This window comes from Drosophila subobscura, chromosome E (genome assembly GCF_008121235.1).
Source record: "Drosophila subobscura isolate 14011-0131.10 chromosome E, UCBerk_Dsub_1.0, whole genome shotgun sequence".
Classification (NCBI taxonomy): Eukaryota; Metazoa; Arthropoda; class Insecta; order Diptera; family Drosophilidae; genus Drosophila; species Drosophila subobscura.
The window spans coordinates 8,677,607-8,695,741 of NC_048531.1; the positions used below are offsets into that span (position 1 = coordinate 8,677,607).

General features: G+C 46.7%; 3 protein-coding genes across 19 annotated transcripts; 1 reads left to right on the forward strand and 2 right to left on the reverse strand.

Moving 5' to 3' along the window:
- Nucleotides 1–430: 430 nt before the first annotated feature.
- On the forward strand, nucleotides 431–5,948 carry LOC117891900 (myocyte-specific enhancer factor 2). 16 transcript variants are annotated; one of them, XM_034797705.1, is made up of 9 exons: nucleotides 431–966; nucleotides 1,719–1,922; nucleotides 2,157–2,475; nucleotides 2,802–2,900; nucleotides 3,035–3,171; nucleotides 3,224–3,420; nucleotides 3,482–3,885; nucleotides 4,333–4,401; nucleotides 4,943–5,948. In XM_034797705.1, the coding sequence occupies exons 1-9, from the start codon at nucleotides 913–915 to the stop codon at nucleotides 5,155–5,157; spliced, it is 1,698 nt and encodes a 565-aa protein (XP_034653596.1). In that variant the 5' UTR covers nucleotides 431–912; the 3' UTR covers nucleotides 5,158–5,948. The 16 variants fall into 16 exon arrangements, with proteins under 16 accessions (XP_034653596.1, XP_034653597.1, XP_034653598.1 ...); XM_034797706.1 differs by having other exon boundaries at nucleotides 4,964–5,948; XM_034797707.1 differs by having other exon boundaries at nucleotides 3,248–3,420; nucleotides 4,964–5,948.
- A 2,833-nt stretch (nucleotides 5,949–8,781) lies between these two features.
- LOC117891899 (electron transfer flavoprotein-ubiquinone oxidoreductase, mitochondrial) lies at nucleotides 8,782–11,513 on the reverse strand. Of its 2 annotated transcripts, none has more exons than XM_034797704.1 (6): nucleotides 11,378–11,513; nucleotides 11,109–11,252; nucleotides 10,701–10,927; nucleotides 10,057–10,628; nucleotides 9,542–9,991; nucleotides 8,782–9,482 (listed from the first exon to the last, which is right to left on the reverse strand). In XM_034797704.1, exons 2-6 carry the CDS (start codon nucleotides 11,134–11,136, stop codon nucleotides 8,945–8,947), a joined length of 1,815 nt encoding a protein of 604 aa, XP_034653595.1. In that variant the 5' UTR covers nucleotides 11,137–11,252; nucleotides 11,378–11,513; the 3' UTR covers nucleotides 8,782–8,944. The 2 variants fall into 2 exon arrangements, with proteins under 2 accessions (XP_034653595.1, XP_034653594.1); XM_034797703.1 differs by having other exon boundaries at nucleotides 11,109–11,247; nucleotides 11,378–11,484.
- A 625-nt stretch (nucleotides 11,514–12,138) lies between these two features.
- On the reverse strand, nucleotides 12,139–16,553 carry LOC117891527 (FMRFamide-related peptides). The gene is made up of 2 exons (XM_034797027.1): nucleotides 16,425–16,553; nucleotides 12,139–13,604 (listed from the first exon to the last, which is right to left on the reverse strand). Exon 2 carries the CDS (start codon nucleotides 13,597–13,599, stop codon nucleotides 12,529–12,531), a length of 1,071 nt encoding a protein of 356 aa, XP_034652918.1. The 5' UTR covers nucleotides 13,600–13,604; nucleotides 16,425–16,553; the 3' UTR covers nucleotides 12,139–12,528.
- Nucleotides 16,554–18,135: the final 1,582 nt, after the last annotated feature.

An 18,135-nucleotide genomic window follows, 5' to 3' on the forward strand; every position in this document is an offset into this window, starting at 1 on the left:
TCCTGTATGCTGGAAGGACATCAAAGTGTTGGCTCGGTGCTCACATCGGTGGAGTGCGCTGGAGGAGCAATCGCGCATCTAATCATGCGTGGGATGTGAATGCTGCCAGTCGCCACATCAATTAACTGAAGCCCAGCTGATGAAATAGGTCAACCTTGAGGTTGCCAGTGGGAGTGGGAGTGGGTGTGGGAGAAAGGAGCCTCCTATTCTGGCCCTATCCATTAGGGCAGTGCATTGAACTTTCAACGCCAGTGGAGCGAGGGCAACATCTGTGTCCCTCCACCTCTTTGGGGACCAGCTGGAAACCCTTTTGAAGTCGCCATCTAAGTGTAAATGGGTCAGCCAGGGGTTAATTACTCAATCGACCCCTCCTAGCATCATTCTTTCAGTCTTCGGTCACTCATTGTGTTTCCTCTCTGTCTCTTTGCAGCTACCTGAAAACAATTTATATGGAAACATAATTATATAGAGAAAGATATATACAATATACATGAAGAATTTGCTGTTCTGACAAGCCGTCCACTTATACAACAATAACAAGGAACAAGAGGGAACCCCCCTATCCATCTACAGGATAATATATGCATGAGTGTGTGTGTGTGTGGATACAAATACATATTAAATATGCCCAAAGGCTGCCACAATAGCAAGAGAAACAGCAGCAGCAGCAGCAACAGCTACGCGAAGAAGAGGAACCTGACGAATAATTAACGAGAGTTTACCTGACACCACACTAGAGACACCCAGAGAGAGAGAGGAAGGAAGGAAGGAAGGAACCCAGGAGCCCAATAACCATTCAAGCTTCCAGCTAAAGGAACATACTGGGAGACACCAGCCCCCGCCACCCGCCATCCACCATCACCATTATTATAATAATCGGAGAAGCGAAAAGAGGATAGGAAAACTGTTGCCATGGGTCGCAAAAAAATCCAGATATCACGCATCACCGATGAACGCAATCGGCAGGTGAGTCCCCACCCCCTGCCCCTACAGTGAGCAACAATTGTATGCTGCAGTCGGCAGTGCCAATTGGTTCTTTGCTATGGCAATCGTCCATCCTCATCAAATGTAATAGAAAACTTTATTAATTAAGGACTAGGGATATGGCGACTAGGGTATCGAATCGATTTACGGCAATTAAACCGAAATCGCACACCTTTGTAGAGCTATGGCTGCATTTAATTGTGTCCCTGACGCTAATTAGATGGGGACTTGTCCCTTTGGGTAATATAAAGCCATGAAAGTTGAGATTTGTATAGGCGGAATTTTTATTTCAATTTTTTGTCACAATTTACAAGCAATTTCTTGTGGAATTAACCATTATTTACTCATACAAATTTAGTAGTTATGGATTCCAGTTGGAACTAGTTCGTAGGCTCGTTTGTTCCGTTCCGACAGCTGCGTGTGACGCGGCTGAATGGCTGACTGGCTGAGTGAGTGAGAGGGTTTTCCGGGTTGCCTTCAGTTCAGCTGATGTCGCAAACGCGTCATCGGCAGCACAGTTAGGCGTGTGCTATGTTGTTTATTGTATGGGCCACCACTGTAACCTTGACTGGGCGCCATAATCGATTCATTCAAAAGCCCTCGGCTCGCTCCGCCTAACAGAAAGGGGCCTGAGCCTGAGGACACGGCCACTTGTGCGTCTAATTACATTCGAGGCGCATAAATATTTGAGCAGAGCAACGGTAATTGACAAACGATTCCTCCTCCGTATCCAGGTGACCTTCAACAAGCGGAAGTTCGGCGTTATGAAGAAGGCCTACGAGCTATCGGTGCTCTGCGACTGCGAGATAGCGCTGATCATCTTCTCGTCCAGCAACAAGCTCTACCAATACGCCAGCACGGACATGGACAGGGTGCTGCTCAAGTACACAGAATACAACGAGCCGCACGAGTCGCTGACCAACAAGAACATCATTGAGGTAAGTGCGGAGCTTAAGCAAGTGAGAGAGAGCAGAGTGCTGCTTCCACTTGTGGCTGCTGAAAGAGCAGCTTAAGGCAAAGAGCAGCAGCAAGGAGGAGGGCATGCAATGCCGGCGGTGTATTTTGCATTTCAAATGCAGAACTGCTGCGCTCACCTTGTCTCTGCCTTTCGTGGCTACCGCTTCCATGGCACCATTAATAACTCTCTTTCTTTGTCTCTTTTCTGAAAACAGAAGGAGAACAAAAACGGCGTCATGTCCCCGGACTCGCCCGAAGCCGAAACAGACTACACGCTAACACCACGAACCGAGGCCAAGTACAACAAGATCGACGAGGAGTTCCAGAACATGATGCAGCGCAACCAGATGGCCATTGGGGTGACCGGGGCGCCGCGGCAGCTGCCAAACAGTAGCTACACGCTGCCCGTGTCGGTGCCAGTGCCAGGGTCCTATGGTGAGAACCTGCTGCAGGCCAGCCCACAAATGTCCCACACCAACATCAGCCCCCGTCCATCCAGCTCGGAGACGGATTCAGGTGGGATGTCCTTGATAAGTTAGTACAGTGTCTCTGGCAGAAGGGTGCACACACATTTTTCTATCTTTCAGTTTGTTATCGTTATCGTTATCGTTACCGTTACCGTTATTGTTATCGTTCGATTTTCGTTGTTTTCTTTTGCATGTTTTTCCCCCTAAACCCTAAAAATTTCTAACAGAGAATGTATTTCGTTTGTTTTGTTTTGATTTCCCTCGACTCACCCGCCATGAATCTAACCCCCCAGAGTTCCAAAACTTCCAATATTACATATAGAGTGTTTCGATCGAAAGTCTAAACGTATCTGTGCATTTTCTTATCTTCTTGTTATCGATTGGTGCCATCAGTATATCCATCGGGTTCCATGCTGGAGATGTCGAATGGCTATCCGCATTCCCATTCGCCGCTTGTGGGATCGCCCAGTCCAGGCCCCAGTCCTGGCATAGGTGCGCATTACGACCATGAAGACCCACCCCATCCATTACGACCACACCATACAATCCTCCCATCTGCCCAAAGATCCCCCCAAACCCATTCTGTGTGGCATGAGATAAACCCTTTTAATCGTAACTCCTTACAGCCCATCACTTGCCCATCAAACAGCAGTCGCCGGGCAGCCAGAATGGACGTTCTTCCAACCTGCGGGTCGTCATACCGCCCACCATTGCACCCATACCGCCCAACATGTCTGCGCCCGAGGATGTGGCCTACACAGATGTGAGTAGAGGGCGACCATTTGAGAGATAACAAGGGGAACCCCGCAATTAAGATCCCTCCGTGCTCTCCCTTCCAGCAACGACAGAGCCAAACATCGCTGAACACGCCCGTGGTGACGCTGCAGACTCCGATACCCGCCCTCACGAGCTACTCCTTTGGGGCGCAGGACTTCTCCTCCTCCGGCGTCATCGGCAGTGCGGATATCATGAGCCTGCCCCAATGGCACCAGGGTCTGGTGCAGCACTCTAGGTAAGAGCCGCCGCTCAACCATAAGCGATACCTCTCATCTGGATCATTCTCTCTCGATCAGTCTCTCGCATCTGGCTGTCTCGAATAGCACACCGCCGCCCGCCACCTCACCCGTCTCCATCAAGGTCAAGGCCGAACCACAGTCGCCGCCGCGTGATCTATCCTCGAGCGGCCATCAGCAGAACAGCAATGGATCGACGGGCAGCGGCGGCTCCAGCAGCAGCACGAGCAGCAACGCCTCGGGCGGTGGCGGGGGAGCAGGCTCCTCAGCCGCCAATGCCGGCAACGTCATTACGCACTTGAACAACGCCAGTATCCTCGGAGGCGGTGGTCCCCCAGGCGGAGGCGGCAGCAACGGGAACGCGGAGCAGGCCACCAATCTAAGCGTCCTGGGCCACTCACAGCAGCACCTAGTGATGCCCAACTCGAGGCCCTCGTCGACGGGTCATCTAACACCCACACCAGGTACGTTACTGATGCACCCCTCATCCCTATGCTGACCCCCGCGCGCTGTCTATCTTTCGCCCACGTGTTCCGCCAGAGGATTTTCGCTTGCAAAATGTCTGCAGTTTTGTTAACAATTTTCTTTAGAGTTGAGACAAAAGTGTTCTCCGAATTGTTTTTGTCGCGGCATGTTTCCTAATGCTAAAATGTAACTCTCTTTATTTTCCAACTCTCTCTCTGAAAGTCAGATGGTGCGTATACGTAATGTGTGCACAGACAAATATTACGTATGAGCTCCGATTTGTCTATTGAGAATTTCCTAGAAGAATCGACTCTAGTGCCGATTGCCTTAATATTGTTATTGTTATTGTTATAATCTATACATAATACGTTTGTTTGTTTTTTATATTCGCATTAACCACAACAACAACAACAACCACAACAACAATTGTGTGATAATATTTTTAGGGCATGATAAGTATGAAGGATATCCGTACCGCGCGCTAATGGGTCACAATCCTAGATGGAATTTTGCCGGTAAATTGGCCTCAAAAACGAATTTCAACACACACAAACACACACAACAAAATACATAAAAGACACACACATGTACATACCTCTACACACACATATGCTACATACATACATACATACAAACAAATATCTAGCAAAATTTGTGTACATACAAAAAGAAGAATTTCTGTTTCTGCGGGAACGGGCGGGTTTTTCATCTTGAGTTGATTTTTTCCTTCAGTTTTCGACTACTTTTGAGGGGGAATTTTTGAAGAGAATTCTAACAATTCTAAAGAAATTGCAAATTATAAATTGCTTGGCTCTTGTTTTAATTTTAATTTTGTACTAACAATTGATGCGATTTCGTTCTAACCCAAACAAAAAACACTCATCCGAAAACACTCACACCACTCACACAGTCATACACTACTCATGCCGGGTGCGGACTGCCCCGAGATCCTCCCCAGATCTACCCTACAGCCCGCCTGAACGCCTGCGAATGCCTGACCTCTGCCTTTGTCATACACACACGACCATTGAGCAAATCGAACTAATAGTTTAACAGACTTTATCATCTTAAACGCAGGTGCGCCCAGCAGCGATCAGGATGTGCGCCTCGCCGCCGTGGCAGTGCAGCAACAGCAGCAGCAGCAGCAACAACAGCAGCAACAACAGCAGCAGCAGCAGCACCAGCAACACCAGCAACAGCAGCAGCAGCTGGGGGACTACGATGCACCCAACCACAAACGTCCCAGAATATCGGGTGGATGGGGTACATAGCCGGCACGTGCAGGCGGTAGCAGCAGCCACTACAAGCAGCAACACAACAGCAACAGCAATGGCAACGGCAACGGCAACGGCGGCGGCGGAAGCCACAAGAAGCAAGGAATCCACACGAACATCAGCGACATAGACGATCTGGCCATGATGCCGCCGCCGCCTCGTAAGGACGTGGCCGCCGTACGGAGTTCGTTCAGCATGTCTGCTTCTGGCTATGACTGCTATGGCCAACAGCAGCTGGCGGTAGCCTATGGGACGCAGCAAAACCAATAGCAGGAGGAGGAGGAGGTGGAGAAGGAGAAGCAGCCGAAGAACCAGTAGGAGCAACAATTTCCAGACCAGTGCAATAGTTCAGAGAAAAGTCAGCTGGAAATTGTGGCAGGAAGAAGGGAAGGAAGAAGGAGATAGGAGCTTTGTTTTGTTTTCGGTTTAAGCGAACAGTGACAGTGTCATATCTATAATTATTGTAAGTTAAATACACCCACAAACAAACACACACACACCTACGGTAATAGTTATAATTCTAAATTATAAATGCGAAATTAGGCGCCCCCTCCCCATCCCAGTCCCAATCCCAATCCTAATCCCATTGTGGGATGGATGGATGTATGATGATGGGGTGGAGAAGGCCCAGAGATAAGTTGTTTGGAGCGTTGGAGCTGATTTAGTTTAGTTACAATTACAACTAAAGTTACAGCTATGGTTAAAGTTAATGTTAAATCTAATCTTAGGACAAAAATGCTGCATACAAAAAACAAAGCGAAAGCGAAAGCAAAAGCAAAAGCGATAGGCAAAACGGAGGAAATGTTTTCTGTAAATACTTGATTTAGCATAAGTTTTAAACTTAGTTTGTAAACCCATTACAATATACGTACTAGCACTATCAGATGAATGCTTGAGTATGGATGGATTGAACACACATAAACACACAGACACAGACACAGAAAGGAATGTACTCAATGTTCAATCAATATTTGTAATTTCGTGCAATTTATCAATAATTTTTATTATCAGTTCTGTTCGTGTAAGAGGAGCAAGGAGATTTGGTTGATTTTGAAAAAGGAAAAACACATAAATGCATAAACAAATAGATTTAAACACTTGATGATTATGATTTAGTTTTGATTTAAGCTTGATCTATTTGCTAGACCTCCTTTTATCTTCATCTCTTAAGCAAAACGAAGTCATATTTTGTAATTTACGTTTAAAGTGGATTTCTATTCAAGTTTTCGTGCCTAAGTTTTGTATTTTTTACATTTACAAGATGTTTGTACAACAACACCAACTACAACAACCACAACAACAACAACAACTACAACAGCATCAACAAACAACTCAACAAATATATAATTTAAATAAAATTATTCAAGAAATTATCGTTTATTTTGTGCACTTTCTGTTTACAATATTTTATTTACATTTTGTATATTTTCTGAACCCTATTTGCACAGGCCCCAATGTGGATGAGAGTGTGGGTGTGTCTCTGGGTCTGTTTTAATGTCAATTCCCCATTTCGATACGATACGATTCGACTCGATGTTTCCTGCAATATTTGACCAAGAGGTAAACGAGCTCAGCAAATATTCTATGACCTGTTGCACTTTATACAGACGCGAACAGAACAGAACTCGTAGGAAAAATATAATATTTATGTACATATATATTTGTATTCGAGTATTACTCTGGCACTTCTCTGTGTCCGCCTCTGTCCGCACACTGTGCAACTGTGTCCACACACGCAGACATGCGAAAAACAGTGGCAGATGAGATGCCAGGAGTCAGACGAGAGATGAGATGAACAGTAAACAATAAGCAAACATACACACTTTACAGGTTTCCCCCTTTGAACAGCTTTACACATACATTTATAAGAGCCGGTGAGGAGTACGAAATTATATGTCTACCATATAGAAAGAAACCGAAACACTATACATAGATGATATTTTCTAGAAATATACTTATGATGATATACATAAGCAAAACAAAGGTGAACGTAGAATGCCCCAACCTGAAGCGGAACTGCAGCGAACTTTTACCAGCAAAGCAACTCATCCATAGGGGAATGGGTATATTTTGCTTTGAGATGATAATAGATTATGTAAATAATCATATACTTACATGTTATGAATGTACACCCCATATTAGTGAGTACAAATGTTGCACTCTCCTTGAATGTTATAGAGTTGAGTTTTCATATGATTTGCAAAAGACTTTTCGGAATTTCCCAAAACTTATTCTTTTGTTTGAATGTACATAAATCCTGGTATGTAACTTCACTGTGTAGTGTTGCCTTAAAAACAGTGCCTCTTTTTAATAAACAATCGAAAACTATAAAAAAAAACACAAAACCAAAGAAAGGAAAATAATATAAATATAAATAAATGTTGTACTATGAATATTAATTGCAAATGATAATGATAAACGAACAACTCGATGGTGAAACATTTCGATACAGGTGTTAACTGTGCTATTTAATTAAACGTACGAGTAGATAAATCTGAAAACTGATGGCTAAATCCCTCACAGAAGCTCCGCCACGAGACAGAAACTCGAATTAAGAGCAGCACGTAATGTACAAATTGGCATTGGAAAATTGTTCAGAGGGAAGAGGGAGATGGCTTATCCAGAGAAACATGAATCTAGTTTAGGAAAATAATATATTGATAATGGTTTATAAAGATATATACACATACATATATGTATATGTATGAGTAACAATGCACTGTACAGATGGCGGTCTACAAGACGATGTACGGTCACAGGGACCACTCACAGCACAGACAGACCACACTAACTGCGTGCGTATGGTACTAGATGTAATGTTCAGAATGTGAATTCGTATTCGTTGTACCTTTAGCGTAATAGATAAATGTTGAACCTGTTGCACAGTTGTAATGGGATTTTAATGGCACCTGAACAGCATCATATAGTAATTAAACAAAGACTCGTAACGCATCCAGCGGGAGCTCCAGCATCACGGCTGCCACAATTGCCGTACCCCGAAAAGTACCAAAACTTGTCCCCTGCCCGCTGATAGCGCTATGGAATGTTAGTGTTAAAGTTACCATAGCTACAGCAAAGTTCTTTCAATGTATTTCCATGATTGTTGTCCAATAAATGTTTCTGTGGCAGCCGTGTGCCGCCAGCCCACACAGCGGATACATACATATATGTTCAATCTATAGATAGGTCTAAGAAAACGGATATGAGGAGGCACACAAGCATTGGGAGAGGCAACGGACCGGAGTACCCCTAAATGTAAGTGTATCCATCGATGTATCGTCTGTTCAAATAACAATTAATAACAATTATACAACTAAATCGTAATTGTAGGCTAAGCAAACCATTGCAAACCATTTTGGTGAAAAACAAGATAGTATATTATACAATACATACTTATATATACATTTATGTGAAACTATATAAAAAGAGAACAAGTTTTATCCGTGCACTGAATATATATGAAAGGTTTTGAAATTGAAAATTGATTGTGGATTCAATATTTACCTATTAAGTTGGTGTTTTAAACAAGAAACAAGAAAACAACAAAGAACAAAGAAAACAAAAAACAGAAACCAAACAAAAACGATAGTTGAACATTTGAAATAAAACCTTTTTGGCAACTGACTCTCCACTTTTATCTACAATTTACAATTTATTGCAACTTTTCAGCTTAAATTCCAAATAGTGTTCTCGAATTTTCAATTTTATAAAACTAATCAAATGCAATTGCGGTACAGGAAACCGGTTTCCAATCTCAATCTCAATCAGTATCGATGATTGACATTCACATGCCATTGTAGGCGGGGCCGCCGCCACCCTCGGGCACCACCCAGTTGATGTTCTGTTTGGGATCCTTGATATCACAGGTTTTGCAGTGGATGCAGTTCTGAGCGTTTATCTGCAGCTTCATGTTGCCGCCCTCCTCGTTGGGCACGTACTCGTACACGCCGGCGGGGCAGAAGCGCTGCTCGGGACCCTCGTACAGTGCCAGGTTGTGATCGACGGGAATGCGGTCATCCTTTAGGGTGAGATGTGCTGGCTGGTCGCCCTCGTGATTGGTGCCGGTCAGGGCAACCGATGAGAGCAGGTCGAAGGAGACCTTGCCGTCGGGCTTGGGGTAAACAATGGGTTCACTGGCACTCGCCAACTGCAGCGATTCATGATCCTGGGGTCCGTGCTTCAGGGTCCAGGGCTCGCGGCCGCCCATAAAAATGGAGAAGCCACTCAACACGAGTCCGCCGTACAGGCCCAACGGATTGTGGAACGAGGGATGCACATTACGCACTTTGTACAAATCCTTCCACACAAATGAATCCTTGATTCTGCATTGAGTGAGTTTGATTAAATACATTTCCATTTAAAACTAATCCTTTTCACTCACTTATCTGCGTAGGTGGTGGGCTCCACGCCAGCTGTGGACTGCGAGTCGGCATTAATAGCCTCCAAGGCGCTCTCCGCCGCCAGCATGCCACTCTTCATGGCATAGTGGGAGCCCTTGATGCGGGGCACATTCAGGAAACCAGCACTGCAGCCCACCAGGCAGCCGCCGGGGAAGGATAGCTTCTGGGGTAAGCTCTGGTAGCCTCCCTCGTTGATGGCACGCGCTCCGTAAGCAATACGGGTGGCACCCTCGAATATGTCGCGTACCTTGGCATGCGTCTTGAACCGCTGGAACTCCTGGAACGGACTCAGATAGGGATTCTTGTAGTTCAGGCCGACCACAAAGCCCACAGCTATCGTGGGTGTGGGCTCGTTCAGGTGATACAAGAAAGATCCTCCATAGGTGAATCGATCCAAGGGCCAGCCAATGGTGTGCTCCACCAAACCGGGCCTGAAATCGGGTATAACATTATTATAAGATACGTTTCTTTTCATGCTTATAAGGCAGAGACTCACTGATGCTTCTCGGGGGCGATCTCCCAGACCTCTTTCAGACCGATTCCATAGGCCTGTGGCTCGCTGCCCTCGTTCAAGTCAAACTTTTGCATGACCTGCTTGGTGAGGTGGCCGCGGCAGCCCTCGGCGAAGATGGTGGTCTTCGCATGCAGCTCCATACCGCGGGCAAAGGTGTCCTTCGGCGCTCCACTCTTGGCGATGCCCACATCGTTGGTGGCAATTCCCTTGACGCTGCCGTCCTCGTGGAAGAGCACCTCGGACGCGGCACAGCCGGGATAGATCTCCACACCCATGGCCTCGGCCTGATCACCAAGCCATTTGACAAGGTGGCCGAGGCGCACGACATAGTTGCCGTGGTTGTCCATGGGCCAGCCCTTGAAGATGGGTATGGAGATGCGACCCGAGGAGGTGAGGAAGGAGAAGGTGTCCTTGCTCACGGGCGTGTTGAGCGGGGCGCCCTGCTCCTGCCAGTCGGGTATTAGTTCGTTCAGCGAGATGGGATCCACAACAGCTCCAGAGAGTATGTGTCCACCCACCTCCGCTGCCTTCTCCACAACGCAAACGCGAATTTCCTGTAGGTATGGGAAATGGGAAATGAAATGGTCAGCATATCCATCTGCTGATGTTCAATGCCCGCTCCTCACCTGATCCTTCTCAGCAGCCAGCTGCTTGGCCCGAATGGCTGCCGACATGCCCGCCGGTCCGCCGCCAACAATGACAATGTCCACCTCCTCGATGCAGCGCTCCATGTCGACCTCCTTCCACCGTCCATCCTTCTCGCGGGGATTCAGGGTGTAGTGTGTGGTAATCCTCGGATACTTGGCGGCCTCTGACACGCTGCGCACCAGTGCGGGCGTGAAGAGCCTTTGAACTGGTCAGGGGGAGACAAGAATCAACCACTGTGATGAGGGGAAAATTCCATGGCCTGATAAGAACTGACCACAGACTCTGTCTCTGTCTCTTGCAATTGCCTGATCATCAATTCGGTTATGTAATCCACAAAATTGTTGTCGAGCAAAAGAGACTGCCAAGTGGCAATGTTCCCCACTCACCTCTGTTCATTTTCAGCAGCGCCGACATGTTCCTTCCTCTTGGCGGGCACTTGCAATGGTTTATATGGCGTGGAAAAGGCAGCCACTCACTATGCTATGCGGCTTTCCGGGTATATATATGAATATAGCTTTATTTACACTTTTCTAAAACATACACAAGAGAGAGGATCAAGAAGATGATCAGAGCGATGCAACAGGTTGGACTTTAGACCCTCTATATGGAGAGTGACGTAGGCGCCAGGGCTAAAGTTCGCTTGCAGTATGTTTACCGTTGATTAATGCGCCAATCCACTTCACCTATCAGGATCGAGTTTGGAGTCTATTGTTCGAATTTTGGCAATAAAAGAGTAGCAAAGAAGCGAACTCTTATCACGAATTATCAGTCTGGAAAATAAATCGAACTTAACCCTCTTAGCCCCCCTGTATTTAAACAGGTGAGCAGCTGGAGTTAAACCGCTGAAAATAATAATGTTTGTAAACTGTTCTTGTAGACCCCTTCTTCCATTTTAGTTACAAATATAATGGCAACGATATCTTTCATCTGAAATGCCCAAAACATTCTTCAAATAAAATAGTTTTCGTTAGAAAGTGGAAATTACCACCTGGTCGACAATGGGTTATAGGTGTTGCTTGTTGATCGGAATTCATAATTCTCGATTTTGATATTCGGCTAAACATTGCTAGCTAGCTAGGACCCTCAGCACTAAGCACATAATTTTATCCTATTAATGATTACATTTTCTACTAAATTGCGTATTTTTACGGACTTCTTTTTAATTGCATTGCTTATGAAATAAGGTTTGAACAAAAAAAGTCAAGTTATTGTATGTGGGCGACAACAACAGCACGAACGTTATACCCAAAACAGGCGAGGCCCTCCCTCTCTCGTGACTCACTTCCATCTCTATCAACAAGTGGCGCAGCGTTGCCAGATCCTTGAAAACAGGAAATGTGACAAATATTGCAAAGCAGAACGAACGATGTTGTGCTTTTTGCCGCCCTTCAACCACTTTGACCACTGAACACATTGACATTTATCATTGACATTTCTTTATTTTGATTCGAAAAGGACTTGTTCACAACATTTCAATGCATTTCAAACTAAACTATACATATAGTACATATATACTCGATTAGGTGTGTATTTATAGCTAGTATGTAGGTGTGGGGAGTGCCAACTTTTAATTTGATCAGATCAAAGCGTGGTGAATTTTTAATCCAGCCCCATTAAAAATTCACACCCTAGGCATTTATCAAGTGTTCGACGAGGGAAGAGGGCAAAGGCTATACGTATTTTGAGTATTTTCCTTAATTTCATTACATTTCATATCATTATCATTACCATTACATTCCGAGCGAGCCGCGTCTTGTCAGTTAATATTTACATAGAGCCACAATTATGGAGGGGTAATATGTCTATCTATTGGGCGTAGAACTGTTCTTGTTCCACGCTCCCATCCTCCGAGCTATCCGCTGCCTGTCCGCTCTTCAACTGCTGCTGCTGCTGCTGCTCCTCTTTCCTGAACAGAATGGTCATGGCCTTGTCCACGGGACTCCGTTCGCCCGGCTGGTTGCTGGACGTCTGCGTCTTTGTCTGGTTCGACTCGTTAGCAGCTGCAGCGGGCGCCACAGCCGTATTGACGCTCTTGCCAAAGCGCATAAAGTTCGAGTCCATCTTCCCATAGCGCTCAAACTCTGGCGGGGCAGATGCAGAGCGTCCAAATCTCATGAAATTGTCTGGCCGGCCGAAACGCATAAAGTCCTGCTTGGGACTGCGCAGCTCCTCGTGAGGACTACGTCCGAAGCGCATGAAGTCCGAGGGAGTCCTGCCGAAGCGCATGAAGTCCGAGGGAGTCCGCCCGAATCGCATAAAGTCCGAGGGAGTCCTGCCGAATCGCATAAAGTCAGAGGGAGTCCTGCCAAACCGCATAAAGTCCGAGGGAGTCCTGCCAAAACGCATAAAATCCTCCTTGGGATCCCGGCCGAAGCGCATAAAGTCCTGTTTCGGATCCCTGCCGAATCGCATGAAATCCTGCTTCGGATCGCGGCCATAGCGATCCATGCCGGACCGTTTCCCCACACCCCCTTCCCCATCGGAGCCATAGCTCTCTGCTGGCGGCATCTGCTCCACCTGCCGCTTGCCGAAGTGCATGAAGTTGTCCTGCAGGGACCTGCGCTTGGCCTCCAGCTCCGGATCGAGCTTAAGGCGCTGCCTGCGGCCGTGCTTCTGGAAGCGCAGAATCACCGAATTCCTGGCATAGTCGATGCCAATGGCCGAGATGGGGTACCGAAACTCCAGCTCCGTTTGGTCTCCCGCCTCTGGCCGGATTTCCCCCTCCTCCCCCGGCTGCAGCCTGGAAGCCCCCTGATCCGCATCCGGGTCCGACTCGAGCAGGGCATTCGCACCGAAGCTGGGCGACTCAATGATCTCGCTGTGGATGGCCGACTGCATCTGGTAGAGCGCCAGCAGGAACATCAGGGCGATGCCCATCCTATCTGAAAGTCGAACAAAGAAAGAGTCGAGATTAATTAATAGCAAAGAGCTGGCCAGCCAAGATGCCATCGCGGATTATCTATTGCAACTTTTAATCACATTAACGCCGGCGGCCGAACGTTCATCTTACTTACGGGGGCCAACAGCAGCGTGGCCAGAAGATGTCTTCACCTACATACATACATCTTCCCCCAACTGCAGGCAAAGTGTCCCGCTAATTAGCCATCATAATATTTATGGCTGGACAACTGCCTGTTAAAAGTTAACCAACCACATTAAAGCCACAGCAGAGCACAGCACAGCACAGCAATAGGAGTCCGCACATAACCGAAACATCAGGCGAAGTGGATGAGGCGGGGGCTTTACAGGCATTAACACTTGTTGGCCAAGACAAGAGGCGCTAACCAAAGGGACTGCCAGTGGGTGTGGATGGGGGTGTTGATGTATGACGTCCGGAGGATGCCACAGCACAGCCCATTAGAGATGCAAATGATTATGGCTTTTGGATATGGTGACGGTGCTCAGTGCTCAGTGCTCGGTGTTATTACGATGGTTCCTGTGCCTGTGCGTGTGGCTGTGGCTGTTACCCCCTTCTGCTTATGGCCAACCGATCCGTTGAGTGGCATTCAACTGAACGAGAAGGTGTTGTGTTGATGCATGTGCATGGCAAAGGCAAAGACCCTTCCACATCATCATGATGATGAGCAGATGATGAGCAGCCGCCGCACACGTAAAACCTTTGGCCAGCCAGGGGGCCACATTAGCACTCTGCCAAAAGACTTCTCTCTGTGACTCGGTGACTCGGTGATTTTGATTGCTCTGTTTTGTGGGTAGACCGAAGTTTAAAGTAGAAAACTTGTCACAGAACAACGAAAAAACTTGACCTCCAACTTGGCTGATGAGCAGCGGACTTCGCAACCGAAGCGGACCGAGCATTAGCATACATTTTGTCGGAGTTTGTGTCTGCGTCTCTGTACTTGCTTAATTTTGAGTTGAGCGCTCAATCAGGGCTGGTATTCAGGCAGCCTCGCAGCTACAATTTGGTTACAAATTTGACCAATTAATAGCTGTTCACACCTCAACAATGGCCACGGGCAATGGCCAACTGCAAGTGCAACGATCTCTCGCTGTGGTTTTGAGATTGCAACATTGGGGGTACGTACTCAAGGGTCCAGCTGCAATAAACCAACAGCCAGCCAGTAAGACAGGCACCGAATGGCCAAATGTGTTGCAAGCAATGACATGACGCACTTCTGGACAGACGGACAGACAGACAGACACTCCAAAAGGCAGGAGTCAACGATTGTGAAGTGGGTAGACAGTCGGCAATTGCCAAATGTCTGATTGATTTGCGATGCCGAAATGTGCATTTAAAATTCATAAATATGAGCCGCTACGAGTTATACGACTAAAAGTGTGTGCCTTGTGTGCGATCTCCTCATTCCTTCCCCCACACAGTGGAACAGTGGAGCTGGATGCTGGCTGCTGTTGGCATATCAATAACGCGCTCGTTAATTTGCTTAGCCATCGATATGTTGGATGAGACTTTGTTGTTTTGGGACAGGTGTAACCTGATTTGCATGGCATATGAGAGTACATGCGACATGGGATACCTTTGAAGTGGCTCCTGCGACAGCACGGGCCGAGTCGTCCTGCTGCTGGGAGCATTTAAAAAACATTTGTCAGGTGGGACAAGTGCCAAGACAAATGATACTCGCGGGCCATTCCGCTTGTCCGGATAAGATGTGAGTTGAGACAGGGCGAGATGAGCTGCTATGAGATGAGCCACTGCCACAGACACTCGTAAATCAAAAACTGTGGAACAGAGAGCTCTGCGGCTCTCGAAGCTCTCTCTCCTGTCTACCGTCAGCACCCTTTCATATATGTACTACATATGTAAACCTTCTGTGGCAAAAGTGTGAATGCAAATGAAAATCTAGGGACGCTCTGCGGCTTCAGCTGCGACTGTCTGCCGTGTCCCTTGCCCCTTAACTTGCCACCAAAGTGCAGTCATAAACATTTCAATTTGCTTTCATTAACCAAAACGACGCTTGAGGTTGCTGACTATTTGACTCTCTCGTGTATCGTGTATTCGTAGTAAGGGGGGGCGGGAGTGGGCAGAGGGAGTGTGTGCATGCACACTACACCCCCCTTTCTCCCGTTCCTTCATAAGTGGGGGTGCTGCACACGTCCCTCCCCACACAACTCAAAATCCCCACAAAGTTCGAGAAATGAAAATTATAATTGTGCTGCCTTACGTTTTGACTGGGTAATTAGCAAAAATTATGCTGAAGTGGATATTAAATGTATATTTGGAATTCAGTGGGTTGCGTTTAGTGGGTAAATGTCAGTCTGAACAAAATAAAATAAACCAACTTGTTATAAATAGTTAAGTTAAAACCTTAATGAGCCAATTTCAGAATCTAAAACTACCCTCAGAGGCTTTTATCCATGTGAACGATTTCGTAGACTTTAAGTCTCTTTAAATTACTTGTAAAAGCTGACAAAAAATGCACTGATATTTTTACTAATTAGAAAAACGACAGCCACTGGAAATATCTTCTAGAAAGAATTCATATTTCTGTTGGTTAATCTTCTAAATTTATTGTCAAGGGCCAGTCGTACCAAGATGCAACTGAATTTCTGTCAATTAATTGGCTAATTAAAGAACTGGACTCAGAGTCGCACTCGAAAGCTGTTCCTGTTGCCTGTCTTCAAGTTCAATAGATTTTGTGCAATTAGCCCCCGCAGCCGCAACGCCTTTTTTGTTGCAATTAATTTCAAATTTCACAGTAATGAGGCTACGGCTATGGGCTACCCACCTTTCTTTTGGCTGCCTCTGGAGGACTAGAAACTGGAAATGGTTTTCCGCTCGTCCTCGACTCTTGGTGCCACAAACTCACACACACAAACACACACTTGTTGCCCGGGCGAATGTGAAACGATTCTGTGCCAATGTTTGGCGAAACATCCTGTTTTATATGGTGTCCTTTTGTGGGACACAATGGACAAGTGATGCTGCTGCTGTTGCTGGTGCGTGTGGGCGCAAGCAACAAGTGTTGCAGCAACATGTTGCCCGAACGGCGGCAGGCCCAGCTTTTGGGAGCGGAATGGGAATTCGTTAGAATGGGAATTGCATGCTCTTCTGGGATATCTGTTGGCAGTATGAATGGACTTTTTTGACTGGTTAAATGCAGATTACCTGCGACAACAGCGCTGGGGGAGGGAGACCTTGACATTGTCCGCCTGTGGTCTGTGGTCTGCCCTCGCTCTGATATGTTTGTCATGACTGTCATGCATCCTCCCCACACCCCGCAGTGCACTGAGTGCTGTCAGACAGACAAAGGCACTGGCCGGCCACAGCATTGTGTGTGCCGTGGCGTGTTGGCTTATTAGTGTACTTCATTCAACATTCAGTGGCAGCAGCAACAACAGCAACAGCTAAAAAACCAGAATGACGTAGCAACATTTTGACGCCAGTTTGCTGGCCACCGGAGCTCCAAATTGTATGCAAATCGCCCACAATTGTTATGTTACGCCCACTTTTAAGTTTAAGGCAGCTTCCAGAAGGACCAGCAGCAAACAGCTAGGGTGGGAGCAGGGGCAGGGGCAGGGGCAGGGGCTGCCTCGCCTTGCCTGGCATGTCCAATTAGCCATCGGCGAGTGGATCGTCTACGTGTCCGTATGCGTTATAATTTGCCCTCGGTCGCATCGTTTATGGAGCTTTATGGCCGTGTAACGGGATACGTTGTGGCGCCTGTGGCAGGCATCCTTCATGCCCATGTTCCCCTGTCCCCCTGTCTGTCCTTGTACCGGGCCCCTCCTTTTGGGTGGGGCTGTGAAACTGTTCAAAGGCGGAAGTCTGTAATTACGGCCACACTTTGAAAGCCCAAAGTTTTGAAGACAAGTCTCTGTGTGTGTCTGCGTTTATTCGTTTTACTATGCCCGTTTTATCAATGACTCTGTCCAGTACGCATGATGGAGCAGAAATGTGTCGGGTCCATTGTCATTGTTGTGTATCTGCCTGTCCGATTCTCACTTAACGATCGCCCAAAATCAATAGAAACCCGTTCGAACACTTATCTCTGCCCATGCTGATGGCTTCATTTGCATAAATAGCTGCGGAAAACGAAACCAAAGTCACTGGGAGAGGAAACAGAAATGACGATCGTAAAAATCAACTCAAGTTCAATGCGGTTTCTTGACCAAGCCACGCTCTCCGATGTGTGCCAGTCCCCCAGTTACTGGCCAAGATGCTGCTGCTGCTGCGGCTGCCCTCAGACGAAGAGTTGAGCTGAGGTCGACTTTGAATCAATTGTATGCAAAGCAACTGTTAAACAACTCCGCTTTGGAGACACTGTCCCTGTGCGGCTTGACAACCGAAACGATACATGGCTGGGCTTTTGTTCAATGCAAATTCAGCAAATTCTTCAATTTATAGACACTCAAATGACTTGAACTTCTCTCAAGATGGAACCAGTCTTCATGTAATGCCAATTGACATATAAATAAACTGCCAAATGTTGTTGCCAA

What these genes read in the sequence shown, in the direction of transcription:
- LOC117891899 (XM_034797704.1), bottom strand. Translation starts at nt 11,136, where the DNA reads ATGTCGGCGCTGCTGAAAATGAACAGAG. An exon ending in TGGCTGCTGAGAAGGATCAG is followed by an intron (nt 10,629 to 10,700) that starts GTGAGGAGCGGG and finishes CCATACCTACAG; the next exon opens with GAAATTCGCGTTTGCGTTGT. An exon ending in ATCGCCCCCGAGAAGCATCA is followed by an intron (nt 9,992 to 10,056) that starts GTGAGTCTCTGC and finishes ACCCGATTTCAG; the next exon opens with GCCCGGTTTGGTGGAGCACA.
- LOC117891900 (XM_034797705.1), top strand. Translation starts at nt 913, where the DNA reads ATGGGTCGCAAAAAAATCCAGATATCACGCATCACCGATGAACGCAAT. An exon ending in CCGATGAACGCAATCGGCAG is followed by an intron (nt 967 to 1,718) that starts GTGAGTCCCCAC and finishes CTCCGTATCCAG; the next exon opens with GTGACCTTCAACAAGCGGAA. An exon ending in AGGCCCCAGTCCTGGCATAG is followed by an intron (nt 2,901 to 3,034) that starts GTGCGCATTACG and finishes AACTCCTTACAG; the next exon opens with CCCATCACTTGCCCATCAAA.
- LOC117891527 (XM_034797027.1), bottom strand. Translation starts at nt 13,599, where the DNA reads ATGGGCATCGCCCTGATGTTCCTGCTGGCGCTCTACCAGATGCAGTCG.